This window comes from Anomalospiza imberbis, chromosome 2 (assembly GCF_031753505.1).
Source record: "Anomalospiza imberbis isolate Cuckoo-Finch-1a 21T00152 chromosome 2, ASM3175350v1, whole genome shotgun sequence".
In the NCBI taxonomy this organism is placed as follows: domain Eukaryota; kingdom Metazoa; phylum Chordata; class Aves; order Passeriformes; family Viduidae; genus Anomalospiza; species Anomalospiza imberbis.
In genome coordinates, this window is record NC_089682.1 from 95,056,179 (window position 1) to 95,071,293 (window position 15,115).

Consider the following 15,115-nt stretch of genomic DNA (forward strand, 5'->3'; position numbering starts at 1 on the left):
TGAAAGGTCCTTTCATATGTTTTCAAGTTGCAGTTCTTGGCTTATTGGATATTTTTTAAAAATGGGTACTCAGATAAAAAGAATAAAAATCAATGGCATATTTTTACTTTTTTTGCAGTGAGACCACTGCTTTTCTGTTTTCAATGGCATCCATCCTACCTTTCTGGGACACAGATAACATCTCTTTTAATTAAAAAGTGTTTGATAAAAGTCATGCAAAATTCAGTTGAGTATCTACTAAATGGGAACCATTGAATATATGGTCAGCTGTGCAAAAGAAACAAAGATGGAATATAGATGCATAATCATATGGTGCTCTTCATGACTTTAGATCAGTATTTCCAGGGTTATTGGTCTAGATGTTGTTTCTGCTAGTCTGCAGCATGGCCTGTGCACCACTGAAACCAGTTTGTTGTAGAGTAACAGGGCTATTAAAGCAGCTTTGATCATTTGATCTACTCCAGAAAATTTCAATGCCACTGCAACTTAATAAGGGAAAGCAATGACAATTAAGCTTCATTGGTTTTCCAAAGAAGTGTTTCAATTGAGTAAGCACACCCTACTCACTTGCCATTTAACGCTGCTACTCCAACAGTGCTTCTGGCAATTGACATACTTGCCACAAATGTCCACTGCTGACTTTGAGGGTCCCACCTCTCAACTGTGTTCAAATAACTCCAACCATCATGTCCTCCCACTGCATAAATAGGCCCTTCAAGCACTGTAACTCCTAAAATGGAGGAGAAAGTAAGAGAAGATAAAAGTATGTTTCCTCTATCAGTAGTAAAAAATAGTAAAAAATAAAAAAGTTTTCCAAAACACAACCAACAATTGAACTTATATATTCAAAATGAAAATGGAAGTACCAAACTGAGATTTGATTAATTAAGAATCAACAAACAGGAATGAAATCAATGCCACTCCATATGGCTGTATGAAAAAGAGGCCTTGTCAAACAAACTTAATTTCATTTCTTGAGAAGAGTGTTTGCTTCAGAGAATAACCTGTCAATGATGTGATCCTCTTTGATTTCTGTATTCCCTTAGGTTTCTCTTAACATTCTGACCATGAATTAACTCTTTAGAATACAGTAAAGCACATAATAAAGTAGGGACTGGATCCCTGATAGATCTCTGATTATTGTCAACCTAAGGGGGATTTCATTGAATGGAATTGCTTCTAAAGGGGTTGAAGTCTGTTTGCACCATTTTTGTCAATTATGTAGAAGAAAATAAAAAATTCTTCCCTAGCAGGAAGATTGATGTGCTGGTACAGAATCAAAAAGCACACTTGAAGGCTTAAGCAAGTAATTAGACTGAGAAATTTAAGCTGTTTCCTCAGTTTCCCTCTATAAAAAAAAACCCAAACAAACAAACACACACCTTCACAGAAAAATAATGTTGGATATATGAGCATTCTTGAGCATTCTTTTATCTACTAAAAAAAAAAAAAAACCAAAAAAAACCAAAATGTAACGTGTGAAAACTGAAGTTGAACATATTTCAATAAGAAACAATTTTTTTACTGTGAACTGTTTGAATCACCCAGTCAAAAGAATTGATGAATTCTCTATCTCACAGTCTCTTCAGTTAAGCTTAAAAGGCTCTGGAAGATAAGTTATATCTAAGCACCATTTGTTACAAGACAGTGAGCTCAGTAATTCCATTGTATGATCCCAAATGACCATCGCTCTGAAAAATCTCAGGCTAAATCCAGTCCTGTTTCTAAGTCTATGTCTTTTTTTTCCCCACTCCATTTCATACAATTTGAACTCATCAAAAAGTCAGAAAACAATAGATCATTACAGTTTCAGAGGATTACTTTGTTTTTTTTTTCTTGCAGAAAAGTCTAGCTTTAATTTTAAACGATGTGACATTTCCACTTTCTGTGTAATAACGTTTTGATCTATTTCAGAAAAGTAATTCATTAACAGCTTATTTTACTTTAAAACTGTATTTATCAATGAGTTTGTATATGTTTCATCTAAGAATTCATAGAAAGTATTTCTGCACTTTGAGTGTTGATTTTCATTTCTCAATATTTTTTAACTTAAAAAAGAAAATAATTCAAAAACCCTACTAACCCTTAGAAAAATGTTCCTCCAAATGAAGGTTGAATCTTTTTCTATAGAACTCATTCTCCAACTGTTTTGTTGCCTTGCCTAGAAATTCTATGTATTCAATCACATGTTCCAGTCATAATTTCTCCAGAATATTAAAATGGATATTAAACTGAAGTCATGATCCATATAGCTCAATATCTTATCTCATATAATAATAAAATGTGGGAAGATGTGTCAGTGGTCACAAAAAAATTGTGGGATTATATGCTAATATATGTAGTTTGGGGGTGGTTTTTTGTTTTTTCTAATAACTAATATTTTTAAATATCCTTAAATCCTGAACAAAGAGGTTTATATTGTAAAAAAATTATTTACAATGATTTTTTATAAAAACATGGTTCTCCTTAGCTTTTTCATCTATATACTCTTCATTAAATGGAAAGTTAAATAGAAAATCATGTTCTTTTCTGGATAAAAAGTGAATCATATTCAAAGGAAGTTCAGGGAGGTAAATTTTTTATACACATACATGTACACATAATTGCTGTCGAGACGAACATGCAAACCCACTCTCACCTTCACACATAAAGAGTGTTGTATTGTTATGCAGTGAATTTCACAAGTAATCTATGATGTGCACAAAAAACACATCAGTTTTACAATTTCCAGCTTTTACATCCTCAGATAACTTATATGCACTTTCACTAGGCTATAGAGAGTTTTCCTCAATTACTCTTTTTATCTCATTCAGTATTGACATTTTTTTCAAGTCCTTCATAGTTGAGCCTTATTCTCATCTATTTCCTCCTGGAAATTAAGACAGTACAATTATTTAATTCACTTTTTGTAGGAAATTTGATTTCCCCTTAATCAAAATACCATTCTTCCTGCATTTTCATGGATTTTTACTTTTTATAAATGACAATGAAAATGGATAAGCTCATTGTATTAATATAATGTTACTTTCTCTCTGCATTCTTGTTACAAAGAGAGAAAAGTAACATTAAATGACTCAGGTCTATACAGAAAATAGTCTTCAATGGATTCTCTGTTCTTCTCATCAGAACTTCTCTGAGTTTATACAATGGAGATAAAAACCTGTGAGATGCACAGTTTGTGGCAAGCATGTTTCTCTCTCTCAGGATTTTTCATAGAGGTGCACAGAGAGAAGAAAGAGAAAACAATTTCTATTTCTGCTCCCTTTTTTTCTCATGTGGAATGTGTTTGGAGAATTGTTTACCTGGGGTGATTGCTTGATTGGATTCTGGTGAGGATTGTTTGGGCCTGATGGCCAATCAGAGCCACCTATGTCTGGACTCCCGTGAGGAGGGTAACGAATTGTGAGTTAGTTAGATATCGTAGTTAGAACAAGTAGGTTTGTAGTTTTAGTATCTTCCTTTAATTAGTATATTAATATATTATAGCATAGTTATAATAAATAAATCATTCAGCCTTCTAAATTGGAGTCAAACATCATCATTTCTTCCCACTGGGTTTGCCTGTATTTTACAATAACAGTTCCCTCTGATTTTTTCCCCATTGCAGAAACCAATATACTGCCCTCAGTAGTTTCTGGTGCCCTTTTGTGGAAGCTGCTGCACAAACTGTTGCATCTGCTGGGTTGCATCTATGTTATCTGTGTTTAGACCCATTCGATCTATGAAACCCCACATTTGACTCTTAAGTTTTTTAAAAAGCCAGGTTGGCAATGTTCGAAGCTACACAGAAGTATTTTCTTTCCCCATTAGGCAGTGCTTGAATCATATGTTTCAAAATATTCTAAGGAGTAGTAATGATAATGTAAACATCTTAAATACTTATTTATATCAGTAAGTATATAAATACACATTTTATATTAGAGAGACTGTGTCCTATATGAAGAATTCAATACTCAAGCATTGAATTAAAGTATTTGAATTCATTCTAAGCTTAGATGCCAGAATGTCTATGTGATTTTTATATCACACATATGGAATAAAGGGTATTCCCAAAGGTATTGATTGTAGCCTCCTTATCCCACAAGATGGATTGCAGTACAATTCTTCTCTGACTGAAATTACTGAACAGTCCATGATAACAGCAAATGGCAACACCATAATCAAAATCTTAAGGGACACATTCCCTAAGATCACAAAGCAAAATATTTTCTAGTAAAATTGATGAAGCAAGACTATTCTCTTTTCTGAATGTTCCAGGTCATTTGTTTTAATAGAAGAAAAAATTAAATTCATTGTAAGTAATCGGTGTTGAAATGTCAGAGTTCCAATACTATTAGCATACTGTAGAATTCCTCCTCCTTAAAGAGCAAAGGTACTGAACTCTATGTAACTTTTATTTTTTTTAATGGTGCAGCCAATTTCTGCTTGGTCTCATGAGAAAAGATTTTTCATATTTTTGTAGTTAAGATACTGAACAGTGTGTTAGAAGATCAGAGTTCATTTCAACTTTATGAGGCAAGTTTTTGTGTTCATTCTGTATCCTAGAGTATACTGATGTCAGACCACATATTTTTGTTTCCTGTCATCTCTGTCCACAAGATAACAAAGATCCACCTAGATTTACATGATTCTGGCACTGAGGGAGTAATTTGTTCTACCATCTTTTGATGGATTACTTTCATTTACCTGACACTGAAAAGTTTGGCTTTCCTAGCTCGCATATAATTGCAGAGCTGAACCAGCTATGAACATCCCTTTTAAGAAAGGAAACAACTTGTTTCCTTAAGAGGAGATATGTTTTCAGCAATTTCTTGAGTGCAGTAAGTACAATGCAGAGAACTGAACAAAAAAAGTACCTGGAAAATAATTCTTCTAAGCATTTTGATGTATGAATTTATAAAAGCAAACAGTATTCTTTCTAAACTAAATGAGATCTAAAAAATTAATTATCTAGTTTGCAATGGCAGGCATTTTCCTTTTGATTGCCTTCAAAAAGCTATGCAGCAAAATCCCTATTATGCCTAGTTAGGTGCTCAATCGGTACAGTTCCAATTATTTAGACTTGAAGACTGGAATGGGATTTTAAAATGCTTTTCTTTAATGTTACAAAATAAAGAAGCACTGCCTATAATACTTTTAATTCTGAAGTTCCTTATCTGCCTGATGGACCTAATTTTACAGAGTAAAATTTTTAAAAGTGTAATTTTTTATGAAAAAAAATGTAAATATAGTTTCATACCGACATTTGGATACAGAAGGTCAAAGAAAAAATTATCTGTGGTGCTAGATTTACTGTAGTCTCTGCATTTTGATATTTGTAGAGATGTGAAATTTTAACTGGCAAGGATATACTTGTATCCAACAACTTTTAAATAAGGACACCTTTCAAGATGATAACAGACATACACTATATCATGACATTGAAGGTGAGAAGACAAATCAGTGGTTTGCTTTCCAAGTATGAAACTTGATCAAATAACATCCAGAATTTATTCTACCTCTTTAAGCTCTGCATTTATTTAGTGTCCACGTAGAAGCACATTTTTAACAATCTCCTTTCTCACCCATACCCACAGAAGCATATTTATACAATTTTGTTTTAATTGTAACTAATATTGCTGCTTTTCCTTACTCTGTTATTTCCCACTTAAGTATTAAACCACTTTTCTTCCACAGTAGTGGTATCAACGAAAGTAAAGTTCAATTTGATTTAAATCATGCATCATTAATTAAATGATGAATAAATCTTATATTTAGTTCTCAATGCCATAATATTAACTGAGGGGGAAATACAAATGCTGTTCTTTGAATGCTCCATATAGGACTGCCATAGGCCAGGCTTGGAATTTAGTGTGTCATTAATTGGAGAATTGGACCTGACCTACCTTCCTTAGAGAATATTCAGTGACTTAATGTTAAAATACCTATTCCTATGTAAATTCACAAGTATCAAGGCTGATTTAAAGAATTATAGCAATATCACTGTCCTCTTGGGCCAGAAGATATAACAATAACTTGCTAATATAATGCAAATTTATAGAAGCAAAGATCTGCCTGTCAACCCTTTATTTACATTCTGTTTTGTAGATAAGACACTAGGTTCTCAACTCCGCCACACTATTATCCTGAGAACATGACTTAGAAATTGTTATAACTTTGCTGTTATGATTTGTAACTCTTTAGTGAATTGGGTCACAATCTACTACTTAGTAAAGGTGCAAAGTACAAAGAAAAGGTACTTAATAACTAAGAAAAAAAAAATCCCTCTAATGTTCCCCATGATTAGAAGAAAACACCAGAGCAGAAATCTAATATACATGAAAATCAATATTCCAGAGAAAATAGAAGTTTTTTAAATGGTAGATTAAAGTTCAGCTCTCACTGACTTCTAAATTATCTTTCAAACTAGGTCTAAAGAGAGGTATCATTTATCATTATATTTTTGGTGCTGAGTAAGCAATAATCTATGCTAGATTATTGTTCATAAAAAGGTAAAATTCAGACCGCCTGTACAGTTAATAGTTTTGGTACTTTGCTGTTTGCTTTGCTGTTGCTTTGTATCTGTTCTACTCTGTTCATTAATCCTTTCTTCTACTTAGATTATTAAGTTCAGCACAGAAATCGAAAAGTGTATACAGAGTTGCTTCATAAAACCGCTGAATTTATAAACCAGAATCTGTTCTACATTTTTCACATTGTTGCATGCCGGGTTGGTTCAGTTAGGGAATTTAATAAAAGTTAGTTAGATTGGTTCTATGTACCCCAATTTTCCCCTCAAAATGGTTCGCTCCAGGCTGTCTGCTACAGGAGCTTTCACCTGTCAATCTTGTAACCACTCCCTTCTACCCCACAGAAAGTTCTGTATCAATCACCCCACATCTGTAATCCCATTTGTCCCAAAACCCTGTACCCGCCTCTGTTATGTTCCCATAGGTTACCGTGGACCGCGTCACTCTCCTGTTGTCCATCCCCATTGGGCGAGGGGGGCTTCCGCCCCTGTCTGCCCACCCCCTATTTAACCCCATGTTCCCTGTGTCCAAACCACCATTTTGCCCACACGTGCACCTGGGAACAGCTGCATTATCCACTGCTGCAGCCACACGGGAAATAAACAGTTCTCAGCCACGCGGGGCAGAGTGTGCCTTCTCTCGTCCCTTTATCTCGCCTCAGCATGTGGCTACGGAGGCGGCAGACCACGCGGTGGCTCAGCTCTAGAGTTCCGCACACGCAGCGGCCCCGGTCTCACAGAAAAGCAGCGTGCCAGCCGGGCAGCCCCAGCTGCCCGGGACTGGGGCAGAGAAAAACCAACACCGCATCACATCTTTGCTCTTTCAGTCTCTTTCTTCCTTTCCTATATGGATTTAGATTTGGTCTTCCTGTTTGTTAGGTTTCACCTTTCCCATATTTCATTTTTGCCTTTCACCACCTCTCTGGTGTCTTATTGCTCTTTCATATTCTATTCTGTTTTATGGACTACTCAACAGTGAAATTAGAATCACTATTACTTTAAATAATAGTTTTGAATCCCACAGTCTGTCCTTTCTTTTTTGTACTTTAGCACCACTTATTTCAAACACTGCCATTAAAAGAGCTTTCACTCATCTTCAATTGGCAGCTTTGAAACTGCCTAACATATGACTTCCTATACTACGGATTTTCACTACAAGGCCTCTCAACTTTTATTTCCTCATTTCTACATGTGTCAACTTCTATACATATGTTTCTATTGAAGATTATATGAATACAAGAAAAAGTGAATTGTATTAGCTGGTTGTGGCCTTAGTTACAATGGGGTACGTCTGACAATTTTTTTTTGCTGTGTCAACAAAAAGACATCCATGTAAAGAATGGGTGCTTATTTCTATCCTGTATACAAAACCCAATTCAAACTGCTCTAGAATTATTACTACATGGATATAACATAATATGGTTTAAAAAACAAATAATTAAAAAAAAGATGTATTACTTCAGATTACCTTTCATTACAAAAGGCATTTACTAAAATAACTTCATGGGATATGAAAAAAAAAATTAAAATTAGAAAAGCAAATTCTATTAACTAAGATTCTCAGGTACTAATGTGATTGGTACATAATTCCAGATAAAGAACACCTTTCTAATGCCTCCCAAATGACTGCATTTAATTATCCCAATTTAGACTTCTTTTCTCATTTTACCTGTTGTTCACAAAAAGCCTGAATTACTTCAATACAAAAATTTAAAAATTATTTTCTAGTAAGAAAAAAAAAACCTAAATGGTCAAATGCCTAGTTTGTTTCTTTTTTCCTAGTATAGAAAGTACACTAGTTTTTCTCCAGTCAACATTCCTAGTCTAGAATTATTTTTTTAACTGATTACCAAAGGTTTTCAATCAGAGATTAATCTCTTTTGTCACTGAGACAAATATTTTCTCTATTCAGCATACTCTAATGTTGTATTACTACTTTCCTGTAGTTATAGCTGAATTCATTGCATTTTTACCACCCTGGGGAACAGCACTGATTCTGTAAAATTCTTGAACACTGGCAGACGAGACATGATGTATTTTTGCACGTAATTAATGTATTTTCTCATGTAATTTCTAATTTACAATTAAATTTAAACTTAGGAAACAATTTTAAATCAGTGAGATACTCAGTGCCATGATGCCATCTGATATAAATTCCCATCACTATTTTCTATTGTAAGACTTGTTTAACAGCAACAGTATATATGCATATTGCTAGTGTCCAATGACATGAGTGAAGGGCAGGAAAGCACGGTCATTTTGTGAGGTATTGATAAAATAGTACAACAAAGGACTTGCTGATTGCAGCTCAGGGGAATGGATAGGATAACATTGTGTGATGCATGAGTCAACCCAGGCAGGCAGCGGGAGTAACCACAAAACCACTTCTGAAATGCAAAAAGTAGATTTATTTCCTATTAATTACCTTCCTAACCAGAGGATGCCAAAGCAACACCCAGGCAGAGACACACAAGCAGGAACACAATCCCAGCAGGTGGCTGGGCTGCTCTTTACACCCATTTGTCATGCACCCATGCATGCATAGTTTACCAGTGTACTGGGATCTCCTCTGGGCTTTTTATGACCTCTCTCCCAAAACAGGGAGAGTCACTTGAGCAAATCTGCCATCCTCCTTGCCATTCTCCTGCTTTTAACACTTTCATCCCCACATGTGTCTGTAAGAGTCTGAGATGTTAATGGTTAATGGGTCAAACATTTGCCCATTCGTGGAGGTGCTAGGGTGCTTTGCTAGGCCAGGGTTTGCACCCCACAAGGTGTACCCTCTCAAGAGAGAAGAGGTGAATTTTTGTGTTGCATCCTGGGTTTGGGTTCAAATTATGGGTTTTTTCTTTGTTAGTTTTCCAGTTCTCTGTACCCTTGTGCATCCCCCGGGTTTTCCCCTACTCCTGCGATTTCCATGCCCGTCTCCCCGTTCTCGCGGTCCCACTCACCCCAAAGCCCCATCTCCGCCCCTGCCGTTTTCCCACTGGTAGCTGTAGTACACATCATCACCACGATGTCTGTACCCATTGGGCGGGAGGACTCCCCGTCCGCCCTGTCCCTTCCCTATTTCATCCCACTTCTCGGCATGCTCGAGGCCATTTGCGTCCATGTGAAGCTGGGAGCGGCTGCAGCTTTTCCACCGCAGCTCTCACAGCCAATAAAGCATCCAGCCGCCACGCGGTCAGATTTGGACGAATTCCCTGCCTCTTTGTTTCTTCCCTCGTGCCGACGGCGAAGCGCGGCCAACAGCCCACCCTGGAGCGTGGCAGCAAAAGCGCCCGGGGACTGCGGCGAGCCCCGGCCCCGATGAAAAGCTGAGACGCCCAAGCCGGGCGTTCGAGACCTGACTGGGGCCGAGAAAAGTAACACGCAGCCGCATTTTTGGGTGGATGATGGTGAAGCCTCTGGTCCACATAAATCAGAAGAGGTGACCACCCATCACTGGAGGCCAATAAGAAAGAAAGATACTTCGTGGTGTCAGGATAGTTTTTTTATCATGTTGCAAAGCCCAGTTATGGTTACTGGTCAGAATGCTGCCAGGGCTTAAAAGTACTGAGTTTTCCAGCAAAAGTTACAAAACAAAAAAATGTGCCATATTTTAAAAATATTTTTTTCTTACCTAAGCCATGTCTATGTGTTGACATAGGTGGTAACACAGTCCAAGCCTTGGTCTTTGGATTGTAACATTCAACAGTGTTTAACGTCTTTAAACCATCCCGGCCTCCAATGACAAACAGCTTGTCATCGATGACAGCAACACCAAACTGAAGCCTCCTGCCATTCATTACTCCAGCCTGGATCCATATGTTTGTTCTTAGATCGTACTTTTCAATAGTTGTAGCTCCTGATGAAACATAAAAGCAGAACTACAAATATCAAAATTATAGATGCATTTAAATTAATGCTTAATAGAATAACCTAATTATTCATCCGAAATGTAACCAGCTCTTTATTTTAACATACACATAACAGTGCTTCACTTTCAAAGTTTAAATATCCTACAGAAAAAAAAAATCAACATAATTATGAAGCTTTACTCTTTAGAACTAACACTTTGGATTATAATAAAATGTTATAATTCCATTGAAAATAATTCTGCTAGGATTCACTCATTATGTGGAACCAACAAGCAATGAACCAAGTTCAAACAAACATGAAAGCAATAGTTTTGTTAATTGGACTAAAAAAGGCATAATTAAAATTCAATTTGTATATAAGTGTAGCAGAGGAGCAATAACGTACACAACTGGATGTATAAAATTCCCTTCCAGTTTTATTAAGCCACAAGATATATGAACCAAATTTTGCACTCAATTTAGAGAGACATCTTTTTGATCCTAGTTGAAAATAAACAGCTGTAAATTCATTAATACTTAGGTTTGAAAGAACAAAATATACAGTTTATCTGATACTATTTCTTGGAGGTGAGGCAGGGCATATCATAATGATGCATATCATAAAGTTGTAATGTTTTATATGTTGGATCTATTTGTGTTAAAAGCTAGAACTGTAGCACATGAATTCTGTAAAGCTGTTTACTTCAATGGTAAAATGTACAGTTTAAAAGTTTTCTCATTCTGATTTCAGAAAATTGTACTTGCATAACAGTCTGAATCATGCTCAGCTACATATTTTCTAATATTGGCTAAGTCTGAGTTGCTACAATATTTTATTATATTACATACTGAGAACCTAATCCAGGAGTTCCTGGACTGCTTAAATTCTGTTTATACAATAAGGTGCATTGCTAATTTCTAATGATGATGACGAGGATGATAGAATAATATAATACTAACAATAAAAAATGGGAATGAGAATAATGACAAAAATCACCAATACAAAGTGAAATAGGTGTCAGTCCTATAAAGTCATTGTTATCAGGAACATGAATATAATACATTTTAGACTGCAATTCAGACAAGAAAAGAAGACCTCTTAAATAATAGTAATTATTTTGATTGCAATGACTCTGCAATAGCAACATTTAAAATAGAAAAATCTTTAAACAAAAAGGTGGTGGAACAACTGAAAGGTATCATCAGCAGAGACTTTAGGATACCTTTAATTGCAGATCGTTGAGAATTTATTTTTCTAATATTTAGACTGTTCTTCATTCCCATACATATGGTCAAATATTCACACAGTTTAGATACTAAAAGAGAATAAACTTCCACCTTTCCTAGGAAGAAAACTAGGTATTTCTGACAAAGGAATAGGTTTCATTTGTTTAGCTCAAATGTTTTGGTCTTGAAAGTAAAGAGATTTTCCGGACCTAGGAGAGGAGGCAAAATCATGATACCAGTAGGATTTTACTAGACAAATTAGTTTAGCTATTGGAGACTCAGGTGCCTGGTGTATATAAAATCAATACCATATTGGAATATTGATTTTTCACCTATCATATATTTTATGGCTTGATTATATTTACATATAATACTCTTAGAAGGAAAGTATTATTACAATGCCAAATGTTGACATCACAAATTTGCTCTGAAACAGAATAAAAGCAGAAGCTCTAAAGTATCCAGGGATGCATCAAACACAGCACAAACAACAATGCTATTGCTTTATCTTGATGACACTTTTGAGCTACTTTTGCTAAAATCTTGTCACTAAGTGGACTGCAAAACATCTGTTTTCCCATTTTTTAGGAGTCTTAATTCAACATGACAGAAATGTCATTTTTATATACTCTCACGGCCTTTTCTGCTAATTCTATATTGACCTTAAAGATTTGACTTATGATAAGGCTACTGGAGCTAAGAAATTCATAAACATTAAGATTTTGGGGAAGTTTCTTGGAAATCTGCTTTAGCATTTAAGCAACTGATTATATTTTATGACTTCGTGTGGTAGTTCTGTCTTTGCCAGAAGTCTAAGTGAATCATAGAATTGTAGAATTGCAGAATCATTTAGGTTAGAAAAGACCTTTAAAATAATTCACCCTTTAACCCAGCACTGTCAAATCCTGTACTAAACCCCAAGTGCCACATCTACATAACTTTTAAATACCTCCAGGGATGGGGAATCCATCACTTCCCTGGGCAATTCCAATAACACTTGATAACACTTCCAGTGAAGCAATTTTTCCTCATATCCAATCTAAACCTCCTCTGGTGAAATTGAGGCCATTTCCTGTTATCCTATCACCTGTTACTTGGCATAAGAGACTGACACCCACCTTGCTACAACCTCCTTTCAGGATGTTGTAAAGAGTGATAAGCTCTTCCTTGAGCCTTCTATTTTTCCAGGCTAAAGCATCTCAGCTCCATCAGCCACTCCTTGCAAGATTTATAGTCCATACCATTCACCAGCTCCACTGCCCTTCTCTGGACACACTCTGGGAGCTCAATCCTTCTTGCAGTGAGGGGCCCAGAACTGGACACAGGATTTGAGGTGCAACCTCACCAGTGCTGAGCAAGTGAATTGATAATCAATAGTTACATTGCAGGATGATGAGCCACTCTTTGCTGCCAGATCTGGAAGGAACATAGAGTACCCCAAATGGAACGACCAGAGAGAGGGATAGAACCCTATCCCCACTCACTTTCATCACTTCTAAGGTGAGATCAGTATCTAGATTTTCAAACCAGCATGCTGTGGTGCAGTGGAGGAACAGTCACTCACCCAGATGCTGGCTCCAGCAACTAGCAAAAATTGTTAGCATCACATGACAGCTGAGATAAGAAAGTCATCTCCTCTCTGCCATAACTAGTGGGTGGCAGTCAGCAGAGCCAACTCCTAACTGAAGCAACTTCCAAACTGTGAAAACTCAACGAAATGAGCTGTGTTGGTTAAACTGCCTGTCCCAGTGTGTACAGGCTGTGAAAGGAAGTCTTAACAATGTCAGAAATCTGTAGACAAGGACTTTGGTCTAATCCCCATGAACAAACCAGAGCAATTCTGTACATGTTTCAGAAAATCAGAAAATCCAATTTCCCAAGAACATGATGATGGAAGGAAGCAATTGGGAAGTGACTGGTATATATATTTATGGAAATTGTAGATACAGGCTTAATGTGAAGATATGAATAAAATAAATAAAGGAAAAATTCATTATTCATTTTGAGGTGAAACATATCTGCTGATTATGCAGAGATAGACACATTTTCCAACAAAACAAATCAGATGGAATACCACAGAATAAATAACACACAGAGAGATCCAAATAAAAATACTGACTATATTAGAAAGTACATGAAATTATATTTTAAAATTTATTCTATTATTGTTTTCTTCACTGACGTATCACTAGTGATTTGTGAGTGGTCTAATGGTAAAGAGGAAATACTTACTAGACTGTCTTTAAGATAGTGGTTATGAAACTGTAAAGATGAAAGAAAAACAAATACACACAATATTGAAGATTTTACAATAAAGGTACTACACACCCAGACAATTCCTCTGTACACACATGCATGCACAAACTCCTATTTTTCAGATGGACAGAGCTCTAGAACTGACTAATTTCAGGATGTAGCACTGAAGAGAGAGTATATGAAAAAGACATAGTGAGGTGAAGCAGAATTAATTTAGGTGCTATTTTCATGATAAAAAAAAGTGTGTAGTAAATTAAAAAACTATTCCATGACTGTGGGAGCACAAATAATTTTTGATAAGAACGTAACAATGTTTCTTGATATTCTGGGTACATGTCAACTTTTTTTTTTTTCCTAACTTAAATTCTACTTAGGATCCAGCTGGGCACTGGATGAAATTAGTTCTGTGTATTGTGCATATGGGCATTATAAACCCTTATTAATCAACGTCTATGAAGTAATGAGAGACCTACAGAGAAAGAAAACTTCAAAAATGAAATGCCGTAGATGATCAGGGTAATTTTGCATTAATGTCCAACTGCTGCTGACAATTCCTCTGTGTATTCAGCAGGGATGAAAATGATACTACCTCCCCATGTTTCTGATGAAACATTAAGGTGCTAGCTCTCACAATTTCACCTTTATCTACAAAGAATGACACCATTGCACTAAATACAAATTTCTATTTCTTTGTTTTTGTTGCCATTTTTAAGCACATGTATTTGTGAAATTGTTTTGGTGAAGCCCTTCAAATAATACTCTAAATACCTTCTCCTGGACTTTGTCTATTTCTAAAATTAAGCATATTTCAGTTCCTTGCTAATGACTTATAAATCAAGATTTTTGTAGAAACCTGATTGACATTCTCACTTTTTTTGCATTGTTGCTGACTGAAGACTAATAATACAGCAAGGTCATTGAATGAAAAAGAATATTTGGATCGCAATATTATTTGCAACCCAATATTTTAAGTCAAACTAGAAACCTGTTTTTCAAAGATATTTTTACATATTTTTGAACAAGCTGACACTGGCTACATGAAGTAATGAAGATTGCCTGAGACTATGAATGCAACTTATTTATTTTAGCTAGGTATAATGCAGGACTTTTCATATAAACAAAGTGAAAATTGCTTCAGAAGCAGATGAAAATCCCAAACATATCCCCCTTGCCCAACTGTCTTTGTATTCGGTGTAAACATTTCCACATAAAATACCCTTTTTTTCCCCCTTATTGTAGAATGATTCGGTATTTAAACCCATGGAGAAGGCTAGGAGTTCTACAT

General features: G+C 35.8%; 1 protein-coding gene across 1 annotated transcript in view; it reads right to left on the bottom strand.

Annotated features, from left to right (window-relative positions):
- The window catches only part of KLHL1 (kelch like family member 1), a 182,268-nt gene that overhangs the window by 19,373 nt on the left and 147,780 nt on the right, over positions 1–15,115 (bottom strand). Inside the window, exons 7-8 of the mRNA XM_068182303.1 lie at positions 10,131–10,355; positions 568–730 (exon numbers count right to left, since the gene is read on the bottom strand). Of these exons, the coding sequence (XP_068038404.1) occupies positions 568–730; positions 10,131–10,355 (388 nt within the window). The remainder of the gene's footprint in view (positions 1–567; positions 731–10,130; positions 10,356–15,115) is intronic.